The sequence below is a fragment of the Tripterygium wilfordii genome, chromosome 23, assembly GCF_013401445.1.
Source record: "Tripterygium wilfordii isolate XIE 37 chromosome 23, ASM1340144v1, whole genome shotgun sequence".
NCBI lineage: Eukaryota > Viridiplantae > Streptophyta > Magnoliopsida > Celastrales > Celastraceae > Tripterygium > Tripterygium wilfordii.
This window is the reverse complement of record NC_052254.1, coordinates 6,343,087-6,357,155: the sequence shown is the minus strand read 5'-3', so window position 1 is coordinate 6,357,155 and position 14,069 is coordinate 6,343,087. Positions and strand designations below refer to the sequence as shown.

General features: G+C 38.0%; 2 protein-coding genes across 3 annotated transcripts; both read left to right on the top strand.

Moving 5' to 3' along the window:
* Positions 1-1,915: 1,915 nt before the first annotated feature.
* LOC119992746 lies at positions 1,916-2,959 on the top strand. Its single transcript, XM_038839540.1, has 2 exons — positions 1,916-2,220; positions 2,443-2,959. Exons 1-2 carry the CDS (start codon positions 1,916-1,918, stop codon positions 2,957-2,959), a joined length of 822 nt encoding a protein of 273 aa, XP_038695468.1.
* Positions 2,960-8,953: 5,994 nt separating this feature from the next.
* Positions 8,954-12,426, top strand: LOC119993008 (auxin efflux carrier component 2-like). Of its 2 annotated transcripts, XM_038839882.1 has the most exons (5): positions 8,954-10,472; positions 10,566-10,803; positions 11,297-11,382; positions 11,473-11,707; positions 12,079-12,426. In XM_038839882.1, exons 1-5 carry the CDS (start codon positions 9,239-9,241, stop codon positions 12,143-12,145), a joined length of 1,860 nt encoding a protein of 619 aa, XP_038695810.1. In that variant the 5' UTR covers positions 8,954-9,238; the 3' UTR covers positions 12,146-12,426. The 2 variants fall into 2 exon arrangements, with proteins under 2 accessions (XP_038695810.1, XP_038695809.1); XM_038839881.1 differs by having other exon boundaries at positions 8,954-10,803.
* Positions 12,427-14,069: the final 1,643 nt, after the last annotated feature.

Sequence of the window (14,069 nt, the reverse complement as noted above, 5' to 3'; positions counted from 1 at the left end):
TGTTGAAAATATTTGCTCTCGCACCTACAAACGCGCAAAATAGACCAAAATCATAGAGAAAGATCCGAATAGTCATGCAAAAGTCCCTATGAAAACACAATTATATCTATATATTATTTGACTTATCATTAATCCACAAATCTTAATGGGTATTTGTCTTTTGAACCCGATTGTTAGGAATAACAGGGGTTAGGGATAGAGGCACTTTCGGTGTAACCAGGAATAGAGCATTGGGTAGGATAGGGAAATCAATTGTCAACAATGAGGTAGTTATTTAGCTAATTACGGAGCCAAGGGAGTTGAATCGGATAAAGAATAGTGAAATTAGGTACCCTAGTACTTTTTCATTCTTGAGTTCAATCTTGTTCTTACTTACTCGCTTAATTTAGTTGTTAATCACTTTTTAATACTTGCTTTAGTGTTAGATAAATCAAACCCAAAACATTCGCTTTCCCATTTTAGTTTGATAATTGCTTAGATTGATACTTAATTGAATTTGCCAAAATCTCTGTGGGACGATACTTAATTCATACACTTTATTACTTTTGCGGCTAGTACACTTGCTAGTAACAATGCAATAAGTTTTTGGCGCCTTTATCGAGGATTGAGGCAATGTAATTTTTGTGTCAATTTAGTTTATTCTTGTACTAATTTGGTTTTAATTTTTTCTGGAGAAATTCTTTCTTTTGTATGAGCTTTGAGAGGCATACTCTTAGCATGAATTTGGCTAGATTGGATCTGGAGATTGAGAGGACCCTTCGTATGCTTAGACGGGAGCAAAATTATAATCCGATTGAAGGTATGAGAGATAACTTGAATCGAAGGAATGGTGTTAAGCCCATTGGGGGCGATGGCTTGAATAAAAGGAATGCTATTGGTGGAGGTGCTAACAATGTAAATGGTGGGAATGGAGCTAATGATACCACTCCTTCTAGTATCTGGTATCCTCCTATCAATTCCACCCATTTTTGAGATCAAGCCAGCCATCATTACTATGATCTCTAACTTTGTTGTTTTCCACGGCTTTCCTCATGAAGAGCCAAATGTGCACATTGCTTCATTCTTGCACATTTGTGCTTCATTTGATATTAATGGTTCTTCACGCGATGCAATTCTATTGAGGTTGTTTCCATTTTCTTTGAGGGATAAAGCTAAAGCATGATTGATGTCACTCCCTCCCAACTCCATTACTACATGGGAGGAGCTATCGGAGCAATTTCTATCTAAATTCTTCCCTCCGGCTAAAGCGGTTCAAATCCGGAATGATATTATGAATTTTTCCCAATTTGATCTTGAATTGCTCTATGAAGCTTGGGAAAGGTTCAAATTTATCTTGTGGAGTTGTCCAAATCATGGTCTTGCGGAGTGGATTGTCTATCAAGCTTCCGGATTGATTGTGTCGATGAGGCAAATGCTAGATGCAGTCACGGGTTGTTCCTTTATGACTAAATCTCAAGAGGAGGCCCAAATTTTGCTTGGCAAGGTTGCCAAGACAAATACTTCTTGGCCATCGGAGAGACTACCACATAGCCAAAGCAATCCAAAAGATGCAGATGTGATGACCATTTTAGCCGCTGTGGCTAAAAAAATTGATGTCTTAATGATGAATTCTCCTCAAGGAGTACATGCGGTTCTAGGAATGTCTATGGTGTCTTGTGATTATTATGGTGCTAGCCATCAAACCAGAGAGTGCATGATTAATACCTCCTCTTCCTCTCCAAGTGAGCAAGCTAATGCTATTGGAGATGGCAACTACAATCGCCCAAGGAATTACCCATACTCAAATTTCTACAATCCGGGGTTTAGGAATCATCCCAACTTCTCTTGGAGCAACAACCAAAATGTGCAAAACCCTCCTCCTTAACAATTTCATCCCTAATAGAAGAAAAAGGACATTGATAAGATGTTTGCCAATATGACCGGAAGCATGGAGACACTCACTAACAGTACTAGCCAATACATGAGCAAGACCGATCAATTCATGGCAAGAACCGATGCCACATTACAAAATCAAGCATCTATTCTTCAAAACCAAGGGGCTTCCATTCGGAACCTTGAGGTGCAAATGGAGCAACTAGCCAATGCATTATCGGCTAGAGAAAAAGATGGACTACTAAGCCAAATGGAGGTGAATCCTAAAGGCAAAGATCATTGTTATGCCATCACTCTCCAGAATGGGAATCTAGTGAAAACTATTGTAGATCTTGATGCTGAAAAGGTGTAAAAACTAAAAAATGCAGAGTTGTATGGAGCTGAGGAATACTAGAGCCCAAGTCCGATCGATCGGACCCTGCCCCCGATTGATCGATGCCTCCCTGAAGCTAAAGTTGAAGTGGTAGAGGCAAAGTCTGATCGATCGGAGCCCATCTCGATCGATCGGCCCAATGGAAAAAGTCCAAAAAATTCTAAAAATTTACAAAAAGGCAACAACCTGCAACCCAGACTTGCAGTTGAATTAGATTGGCCTGACAGTTCTCTGCCTGCACCTCCAGTCAAGGCATATGTACCACCTATTCAATTTCCACAAAGGTTGAGGAGTGCCAAAAAGGACAACCAATTTTTTAAGTTCCTTGAGGTATTCAAGAAGTTACAAGCCAATATCCCTTTTGCGAAAGCATTGGAGCAAATGCCTAGCTATGCTAAATTTATGAAGGAAATTTTGTCTAAAAAGAGGAGGGTGAAAGACTTTGAGAGTATACAATTAACGGAGGAGTGCAGCGCAATAGTGCAACAAAAGCTTCCGATAAAGCACAAAGACCCAGGAAGTTTCACTATTCCTTGCACAATTGGCTCTACATTGATTGAGCAAACTCTTTGTGACTTAGGTGCAAGTATTAATCTCATGCCACTCTCCATCGCCAAGCACATTGGGTTAGACGAAATTAGTCCAACCACAATGTCTTTGCCAATGGCGGATCGATCCATCAAATATCCTCTTGGCATAATGGAGAATATTTAGGTGAAAGTGGGTGAATTAATGTTTCCGATTGATTTTCTCATCTTAGATATGAAGGCCAACCCTCATACCCCTATTATCTTAGGAAGACCCTTTTTGAGCACCAAAAAAAGCTTTGATTGATGTTGAGAAAGGAAAACTTACTTTGAGAGGGGTGGGTGACCAAATGACATTCAAAGTGTTTGGAGCTAGGAAGCAAGCGGAGAATTCTCAATCATGCTTCCTAGTGAACCACATTGACGTGGTCATTCCGAAAAATCTTGTAAAGGAGGCCTTATGTAATCCGGTAGCAACTACTTTAGCCCACGACATCAAGATTGACTATGGATTCCAAGGCTACTACACAAGCTGTAATTGAAGTGCAAAAGCCCCAAGTTGGAGGGCCAAAGAAGAAAAAGATGAAGACGAAGAAGAAGAAGCCGAAGAAAATGAAGAAAAATGATTTCCTAAGGAGGATGTGGTGATGAAGGATTGTGTTCAATGCATAGCATCTAGACCAACAAATGTCAATCCCAATAAGCCATCAAGGGGAGTCTACACCACAACTCTGAAGGACCCCAGTTGACTTCACATAGGGAAGTCAGGCTGAAGACTCTAAACTAAACGCTTTTGAGAGGTAACCTAGGTTTTATCTCTCTTTATTTATGTTCTATTTTCACCTATTCCATGCACCGAGGACGTTGCATAATTTAAGTGTAGGGGTGAGAATCTAGGTTTTTATTTTTAGGTTTCTAAAAAAAATCTTGACAAAAAAAAAACTTGACTTCAATGCCTTATGCCATGTCATTTTTGAGTGTATTTGGATGAATTTTGTGATCTTTGATGCATTGGTAGATCTTGCTATGGACATTCTTCCCAATTGAGTTTTCTTATCTTGAAAATTGTTTTGTCCATTATGCATTTGTGAATATGGAGTACTTGTTTGTGGGGTATGAAATATGACTTGACCTTGGTCAATTGTGGGTATTTGAGATCAATTTGAGTCTAAGTAGCACTACTTGAGCAAAGAAAAATGAAAAGAAGAAAAAAAATAAAAAAGAGAAAAGGAAAAAAGTTGAGTTTATGAATAAATGGTTTCTTTCATGAGTTTTCTACTGAGTAATCGGGCCTCTTGTCTAATAAGCAGTGAGTTTCACATAAAAAAAATAGGAAATTAGTGTCAGATTACCTTGATGGCTAGTTTAAGCTCGTAGCCTTTTTGACTTGAGTAATAAGATCCTTTGGGGTGTCTCAACACCTAATGCCCTAAGTGATATGGATTTAATTGCAAGCGCACAAATCGCACAAGTAATATAGAGATGAGTAAATTATCGTTTCCACTAGGGATGTGTTGACAATAGAAATCAATGTCAAACAAGCTATAATTATGCAAATTGGGGAAAAGAATTCGAGATTGGTCTTGTTTTTAAACTAAACTAAAGCAAAAGAATAAAGACAAATCAAACACAAGTATATAATCAAGGATGGAAATCACTAGGGTACTTAACTTCACCTCACCTATCCAATTCAATTCTCTTGGTCCCTTAATCCCTAATTCCTCTCTCTATAATGACAATCGATTTTCCAACCTATTCAATGGTCTATTCCTAGATACATCAAACGTATTTTCAATATAAATCCCTGTTATTCCTAACAATCGGATTAATATATCAAAAACCCATTAAGAACAATGAAAATCATTTGACGATTGCATAAGTCACAAACCTATATTCCTATGGTTCATGCACCCTATGTCATCTATGGCTTGAGGCAAACCCTAGATATCTCCTTCCGGTCTCAATCTAGGCAACAAATCAATTGAATGATGGTCAAACATTCAAAAGCATTAATCACACCCATAGACAATCAATAGAGAGAGAAAGAAATCAAGAAATAAGGAAACCAAGTTTATTGAATCTTCAAGGTTTGGTTACATTAAGACCCTAGTAAGAAATCTAGCCACTCATGGAAGCAAAATACATCATTAAACAAAGGAAATCAACCATAGAAACTAGGATAGAAAAGGAGAGAGAAAACCCCCTTGTAGACCCTTTTCTTTTCTAAGCTCCAATGATGGCTCCAAGCTCTCCAATGGTGGTATAATGAAACCCCCTCCAAGAACTCCCCAAAACCCTATTTTATGCCCTTTTATACTTCCCCAAACTCTTATGTCGTTTCCAAAACAAGTTGGGGTCGTTTTGGCTAAAAAACAAGTGAATTCGGAACTTTTTCGCAAAACTGCGCGTGCTGTGAATAGTACCTCCGATCGATTGGAAATAGCCTCTGTCTCCATGAATTCAAGGCTGTTTTGGCAGGTCCGATCGATTGGGAATGGCTCCGATCGATCGGAAATTGGTTCTGGAGTAAAAATCTTCATTTTACACTCTTTTCCTTCCTTTCTTGCCTTGACACCTACAATATGCAAATATAACTTTCTTAGGCAATATCAACTCTTAATCAACTCAAAATGAGATGAACTTATGTGTAAAAGATGCATAAGTGTATGTATATATTTGACACATCACTAAGCCAACTGGATTGGGAGTCATTGGTCGAAAACTCATTACATGGGTCGTTTAGAGAGCCTAAAGGGGTTGAGCATTGTACAAGTCACCTTTGAAAGGAAAAGAAAAAAAAGAGGAGAAAGGAAAAAAATGTGAATAAGAATGAAGTTTGAATAAATGTTCATTGTATTTGCTTTTTGATTCTTATTGTTCTTGGAAGACTACATGGCCTTTGTTTAGTTCATTATGAAGCCAAACATGCAAGTGCATTCCATTATGTGCATCATTTCATGATATTCTTTGGCATGGTGAATGAGATAAGACTCTTGAAGGATTGCTTTTATTGGTTTGAATGTCCTCATACATGGTTTGTTAGTATGGATAGGGTTGCAATTGTGAGTTCATTTTATACTCTTGTTGAGGACATGAATTTTCGCATTGAAGTTGTTTAATGTTTGTGGATATCATTCTTGTAAACCCTCAGGAGACACAACTCCTGCTACTAGGGATACCTAGGGGTTTAAAGGCTTGTGGCACATGCTAAGTGCCACTGTGAGTCCTACGAAAGTGGCGTAGATTAGTTTCTTATTTTGCGTTAGTGTTAGTTGCTTTATTTTTCTTTTGAGTTTCAATGAAAATCCTTTCTTCATTCTCAATTTGCTCGAGGGCGAGCAAAGGGTAAGTTTGGGGGTATTTGTTGTGCCTATAATTTACATATATTAGGTACCCCTTTGCATGTATTTTTTGCCATTTTGAGTGAATTGAGGATTGATATTGCCTAAGTATTTCATTTGTGCACATTTCAGGTGTTCGAAGCATGCATTGAAGAAACGGAGCAAAATCAGGATTGGTTTCCGATCGATCGGACATTTAAAGCTCAAATTCCAGATTGTATTTTTGATCGATCGGGAATATAAAGTTACTATTCACAGCACAACAAATTTCGTGAAAAAGTCCCGAATTCAAGTGGGTTTGAATCAAAACGACCCCAACTTATTAGAAAAACGACATAGGAGTTTAAGGAGGTATAAAAGGGTAGTTTTTAGGATTTTAGGGATATTCTCTCCCACTTGGATTGATCTTGGAGGCTAGGGTTTTGGAGCTCTCAAGGACGAAGCCATTGAAGCTTGGAGAAGAAGGGGGTTTCTTCTCTCCTCTTTTATCATGGTTTTTATGGTTTACTTTCATTCTATTATGATGTATCTTGACTCCATGAGTGGTTAGATTCTCTTGCTAGGGACCTAATGTTACCTAACTTTGATGATTCAATTGGCTTTGATTTCTCTTGATTTCTATCTATTGTAGATTGTTTATGTGTGTGCCTAATGCTTTTGGATATTTGCTCATCATTCAATTGATTCGTTGCCTAGATTGAGACTAGAAGAAGATATATAGGATTTGCCTCTTACCATATACATCATAGGTTGCATGAACCATAGGAATATAGGGGCATGAACTATGCAATCACTACATAGTTAATCCACAAATCTTAATGGGTCTTTGTCTCTTGAACCCGGTTGTTAGGAATAACAGGGGTTAGGGATAGAGACACTTTCGGTGTAACCAGGAATGGAGTATTGGATAGGATAGGGAAACCGATTGTCAACAATGAGATAGTTATTGAGGAAATTACGGAGCCAAAGGAGTTTAATCGGATGAGGGACAGTGAAATTAGGTACCCTGGTACTTTTCATTATTGAGTTCAATCTTGTTCTTACTTACTCGCTTAACTTAGTTGTTAATCACTTTTTAATACTTGCTTTAGTGTTAGATAAATCAAACCCAAACAATTTGCTTTCCCATTTTAGCGTGATAATTGCTTAGATTGATACTTAATTGAATTTGCCAAAATCTGTGTGGGACGATACTTAACTCATATACTTTATTACTTTTGCGGCTAGTACACTTGCTAGTAACAACGCAACAAAGAGCTACTAAGAATGCACAAAGAGAAGCTGAAGCGGCAAAAAAAGAGCTTGAGGAGTATAAGAGAATGTCTGATGAGAGAGCAAGGAAAACGGAAGAAGATGTGACGCTTACGCAGGCTTTGATGGGATTTACTAAAAGGGGCAATGGTGATAACCTTTAATATGGTAAGTTTAACTTTATTCCTTTACTATTGGCTTGCCTTGTGAACATTGTCCTATAATATATGTTACTGGTTCGTAGGGTTGCTCAAGTTTGCTTTAAATTTTCTTAGTTGAAATAATCACGAAAGTGGAAATTTTTGGATGAAACTCAATGAACTTGCTTTAAATTTTCTCAGCAATTACTGGACGAGGGCTGAAAGCACTAGCTTGCTGCATGATGAGGTGGAGAACTTAGGCATGCAGGCACACTAAGGTGGAGCATATCAATATTACCTTTTGATTAACATGGGAACAAGCAAGCTAGTTTAGTTTTTTTTTATATATGTATGTTTTTGGGATATTATCACTTCTTGAGAAGAGAATTGAACTGTTTATTTGTATAAAATAATGATTGTTTTTCAGTTATGAAGTGGAGAATGGAAGCACCTATAATATTGTCCAGTATATTTTGATTTCAGTTACTATTGGATTTCTGCAGGGTGGGGAACCATTAAATCTGTTATTTTTGTTACAGGTTTAGCTATTTACAACGCTTTTAAAGAGTCAGAAAATTAAATTTACAAAATAATTTTTATTTATCGCGAAGCACGAAAAGCGCCGTAACTTATAACATAAACGATGATTTTTCAATTTGTGAAACAGCAATCCTACATTCTAGATAACGACGCTTTTTATTTCATTTACGGCATTTTAAAAAGCGCCGTTAAATATAACTATAACGGCATTTTACATAAAGCATTGCTTTATCATTAACGACACGAATATTTACGGTGTTTGTTCTGCGTTTTGAAAAGCGTCGATAATTACCTTTAACGATGCTTTTTGGTTTTTAACAATGTTTTATAAGCGCCGTAACAGACATCATTGTTGTAGTGCCTCCAATTGATGTATTAAATAATTAAAATTGTTTTAAGAGCCGTAATTCTTCCAAAAAGCAAAAACCTTAATATTTTGTAAAATATGTTTTTTTTATGCATATATAAATATATAAACGCACAATATTCTATTCAATAATGTAATTATATTTTAGTTCTTGGTGTAATTTTTTTTTAAAATACCACATAGAAATATGTTTGCAGTTGGAATCGAACATTGGGCACACACATGCCTAATCCTGCTGATAGTCAATCAAGCCACCTCTCGTTGGTTCTCGGTGTACGTTTTGACAACATCAAATTAACCAAATTTTATAATGTCACATGCATGCTCAGTTGCAATTTCTTCAGTGTGTGCAGCAAGACATGTACAACTGGATAGTGAGAAATTCAGTGTCTTTTTGACTATATATGAAGTCATTGTATTCATACCCTAATTTGTCCACATGGGTGTTAAGTAATCTGCATGATTTAATTATGAGTGATCGAAAATATGATTAGAGAGAATCCGACAATCTATGAATTTAAAAACATTTCCTTTTTTGTTTTTGTACGAATCAAACCAGATTTACGTTTCTCACAACAACCAAATTAAAGAAGTCAATCAAGTTTTTTCTTCTCTTCTTTCTTTGTTTCATTCCCAATAAAAAGAAAAATCAAACAACCATTTTAACTCATCCCCTTCTGTTTCAAGTCTCAAGAGTTTCTTCTTCTTCTTCTTCTTTTCATTCCCAATAAAGAGAAAAAAGAACCATCTCTTCCCCTTCTGTTTCAAGTCTCAAGAGCTGCTTCTTCTTCTTCTTCTTCTTTGCTTTCAAGTGTATATCAGCAACTATGATTACTGGAAAGGATATATACGATGTCCTTGCAGCGCTTGTGCCACTATATGTTGCTATGTTATTAGCATATGGATCGGTCCGGTGGTGGAAAATCTTTACTCCGGATCAATGCTCTGGCATTAACCGTTTCGTGGCAGTTTTCGCTGTTCCTCTACTTTCTTTCCATTTCATCTCCGCCAATGATCCTTACACGATGAATTTCCGCTTCCTCGCTGCTGATTCCCTCCAAAAAGTAGTGATTCTTGTTGCTTTGCTTCTATGGAACACTTTGAGCAAGCGCGGGAATCTTGACTGGGTGATCACTCTTTTTTCGCTCTCAACACTTCCAAACACCCTTGTGATGGGAATCCCACTTTTGGAAGCAATGTATGGCGATTTCTCGGGTAGTCTAATGGTTCAAATTGTGGTTCTTCAGAGTGTGATTTGGTACACTCTCATGCTCTTCTTGTTCGAATACAGAGGAGCTAAGTTACTTATCTCCGAACAATTCCCCGAGACAGCTGGTTCTATCTCTTCATTTCGAGTTGATTCTGATGTTTTGTCGTTGAACGGCCGTGAGCCTTTGGAGACAGATGCTGAGATTGGTGATGACGGGAAGCTCCATGTGGTGGTGAGAAGATCAAGTGCATCATCACTGGTTTCATCATTTAATAAGTCTAATATGACTTCAATGACTCCAAGAGCATCGAATCTTACAGGCGTGGAGATCTATTCTGTTCAATCTTCACGAGAACCAACACCGAGAGCTTCCAGCTTTAACCAGAACGATTTTTACGCCATGTTCAGCAAGGCTCCAAGTCCAAAAAAGGGATACACAAATAGCTTTCAAGGTGGTGGTGATGTTTATTCACTAAAATCGTCGAAAGGACCAACGCCAAGGACTTCAAATTTCGATGAGGAAATGCTGAAGATTGGGATGAGAAGGGGAGAGACGAGTATGAGTGGAGGAGAGTTGTTAAATGGTGGTGGTAACAATTTTGTTTCTTCATATCCCCCTCCGAATCCATTTTTCCCAGGTGGATCTACCAGTGGTGGTGGTGGGGGAACACACAAGAAGAACAAACAAAATGGTCGTTCATTGCCTCCTAACAAGGAGCTTCACATGTTTGTGTGGAGTTCAAACACTTCACCCGTCTCTGAAGCGAATTCAAAACTATCATTTAACAGAGCTTCTTCCAATGATTTTAGTGTCATTGACGCCTCCAAAACTGAAAATTCTGCTCCAAAAGGTAAGAAAGAAACAAACTCGCTATTAACTTTTTCTTGTTCGCATTTTGTCGAACATCTGATGTGCAATACTTACTATTTGCCAAACGTTACAGATATGGATGAGTTAAATCAAAAGATGGACGCAGAGGAGGGACTGAAATTTCAAGCCAATGGGTCTCTCTACGGTAACAAGGCGATGGACATGGAAGAAGATAGATCAAAGAAGGTTCAAATGCCTCCTGCAAATGTGATGACTAGGCTTATACTTATTATGGTTTGGAGGAAACTCATACGAAACCCTAACACTTATGCAAGCCTTTTGGGTCTCATTTGGTCTCTTGTATCTTGCAGGTACCCACAATACTTAATTTTGTTCTTTCTTCATTTAAGTTTTTTTTTTTTTTTTTTTTTTCCATATAAATCCCATTTAATGAAAATCTGTAAAATATCCATAGAAATCCAATCTGCAAGTATTTCCCAAATTGTATCATTAAATAATTCTTCTATGTTTACTAATAAATTTATTTATTATCAATATATGGAATTAACCAGCTATATAATCGCTATTTTTAGTCAATTGATAAAAAAAACAGCTAAAATTTTAGAAAATAAATCTTCCCAAATTTGGGGCATTTGATGTGGACCGTTGGATTGATTTTTTAAAATCCAACAGTCCACATCTTGCACAGGACTAATGACCGATACATGTTGTATCAGTTGTCCCCGATCCAAGAAGACCGATACTCTTTTAACCTTTATGTTTGTCCCCCCTGTTGTTACAGTATTTAATTTTTTTAAATTACCAAAATAATTAAATACTTAAATTTAATTAATTTTGTTGCAGGTGGAACATTGAAATGCCAAAAATTGTAAGTGGGTCAATATCCATACTATCAGATGCAGGTTTGGGAATGGCCATGTTCAGTCTAGGTAATCTAAATCTTCACATTATTATTATTGTTCTATAATTTTTTTCTTACATATAGAATTAATAATGTTTGGTTAATTAATTAATTATAGGTTTGTTCATGGCATTGCAACCAAAGATCATAGCATCTGGAAAATCAGTGGCAGTGTTTTCAATGGCAGTGAGGTTCTTGACAGGGCCAGCAGTGATTGCAGCAACTTCCCTTGCAGTTGGTCTCCGCGGTGTTCTTCTACATGTTTCAATTGTTCAAGCTGCTCTTCCACAAGGAATTGTTCCTTTTGTATTTGCAAAGGAGTACAATGTTCATGCTGACATACTTAGCACTGCGTAAGTCCTTTTTACGATATAATACCCCTAAATTTTGAGTCGATTGCATACACATCCCTTAATGTTCAATGAAAAAAAGAAAAAAAAACCACGCAACTCAGAATGACCTAGAAACATTTTTTTTGGAAAGATCCTATTGACTTTATGGAAACATGGGTCATTAGATAGATAAGAATTTCATATTCTAAAATTCAAGACTGTAGAATTTCCGAATTCGCGTGAATCATTGGTTAAAACTTAAGAGCCTATATTGAAGAAGATAATTTTTTAACAAAAATATGAGGGTGACGGTTGTTGCATTTCCATAAAATTGAAAACTGGATTCAACTAATTTATGCAAGGACTGAACTGAAATCTTGTTTTACTTGCAGGGTTATTTTTGGAATGTTGGTTGCCTTGCCAGTTACCATCATATACTATGTGCTGCTGGCGCTATAAGAGTACTGTTGAAGGAAATTAACAGGAAATAAAACTCCTATGCTAAATATCAACTCATGAGGCTCATTAGGTGGATATATATATATATATATATATTTCCTTCATTGTGGTGCTGCTGCTGGGGCTATAAGATTAGGAAGCAAACAGGGAACATGTATCTTATACTCCAAATCCAACTCAAATTAGGTGGATCTAATGTTGTTATAAACAAGTATATTTTCATCTGGAAATAGTGTTTTAACATGAAAAATCGTGCCATTTAGCATGTGACTATTTGTGGATTTGAATATACCTTAATACTTAAATTAGTTAGTATTTGTATTAGCATAATGTATTCTCATTAAGTACTATATCAGACTATATATATGTGTGTACTCTATTGTTTTACTCAAGAAATGACAATCATCACTTTCCACACCTCTTCATGGTATCGAAGCCAGTGATACAACTTTTCTAGGGTTTCTTTTCTTTTTGTCTTTCCTCATGGAACCCACCACTTCCGCCGCCTCCGACTCCCTCACTTTATCCGCTACTTCATCATCCTCCACTACCCCAATCATTTCTCCCCTCCGCACTTCTCAATCCATCCCCATCTCCGGATCTCCCTTTTCTTCTCTTGGTCTTCCTTCCAATTTCTCCTTTTCCACAACCCCACCTTATGGCTTTGCATTTCCTCCTAATCCCTCCGTGCCCTACTCTGCTTCTTCTTTTCCTTCATTGGAGAGTCTTTGTCCTTCTTCATTGGCCCTTCATCCTCTCTCTTCACCCACCTATGAACCCACTCTTCCTTTTCCCTACTCTGTTCCTACTCTTGCTGCTCCCAATGTCACTAATATTGTCTCCACTCAGTTGGACTCTTCTGATGACTACTCTCTCTGGCGAAGTCAAATACGGGGTCTCTTGATTCAACATGATCTCTTAGGTTTCATTGAAAGGACAATCCCCTGTCCACCTCAAACTCTTCTTTCCGTTACAAATCAAACTGTCTCAAATCCCTCTTATTTTCTTTGGCTTCGCACCGACCAAACAATCCGTAATTGGATTCATGCCACTCTATCCCGATCTGTCCTTGCTGATGTTCACACCCTTTCTACGGCCCGCGATCTCTGGCTTACTCTTCATCAGCGGTTCCGTGACATTTCTATGGCTTGCCAACTTGAAATACGTCAAAAATTTTACTCCTTTCGCAAGACCTCTCAAACAGCTCATGCTTACTATAGTGAACTCAAAGCTATTGTTGAACAACTTAGAGACCTTGAAATCACAATTACTGATACTGATCTTGTTGCTCAAGCTTTGGCTGGCCTTGATCTCGACTACAAGGACTTTGTCACCATGATTGCTAATTTAGAGGGCCTCATTACCTTTGAGAATTTTCGCCAACGTTTTGTTGCTTATGAAGATCGCCGAGTTCGTATGGAAGCTCTCTCACCCTCCACTAATGAGCAGAAGGCTTTACTCACCACTACTAGTCTTGCCACTTTCTCTTATTCCTCCTCCACTCGAGGGCGTGGTGGTGGCCGCCGTGGCAGGGGACGTCGTGGCCGCGGAAATAATTATTATGGTGCTGGTCGTTCATCTGCTTATGGATATGGTGGACGTCACTCCCCACCTTTCCCCTTCCATCAATCTCAACGTGGCTGTGGTTCAGGGCATTTTCATAACAATTCATTCCGGCCCACTACTGCCCCTCAGTCTTATAGTGGTATTCTGGGTTCTTCTCCCTCCACTGAAGTCTGTCATATTTGTGATATCCCCGGCCACAGGGCCAATCAGTGCTATCATCGCTACAATACTGCTTGTACTCCTAATGATCTTCCTCGCTCATTTGCTGCTATGTCGGTTGGTGAAACTAGTGATCTCTCTTGGTATCCTGATTCTGGTGCCTCCACCCACATGACTCCTCATGAAGGTAATCTCTTCA

What these genes read in the sequence shown, in the direction of transcription:
- LOC119992746 (XM_038839540.1), top strand. Translation starts at nt 1,916, where the DNA reads ATGACCGGAAGCATGGAGACACTCACTAACAGTACTAGCCAATACATG. An exon ending in GATCTTGATGCTGAAAAGGT is followed by an intron (nt 2,221 to 2,442) that starts GTAAAAACTAAA and finishes CCTGCAACCCAG; the next exon opens with ACTTGCAGTTGAATTAGATT.
- LOC119993008 (XM_038839881.1), top strand. Translation starts at nt 9,239, where the DNA reads ATGATTACTGGAAAGGATATATACGATGTCCTTGCAGCGCTTGTGCCA. An exon ending in AATGGCCATGTTCAGTCTAG is followed by an intron (nt 11,383 to 11,472) that starts GTAATCTAAATC and finishes AATTAATTATAG; the next exon opens with GTTTGTTCATGGCATTGCAA. An exon ending in GCTGACATACTTAGCACTGC is followed by an intron (nt 11,708 to 12,078) that starts GTAAGTCCTTTT and finishes TTTTACTTGCAG; the next exon opens with GGTTATTTTTGGAATGTTGG.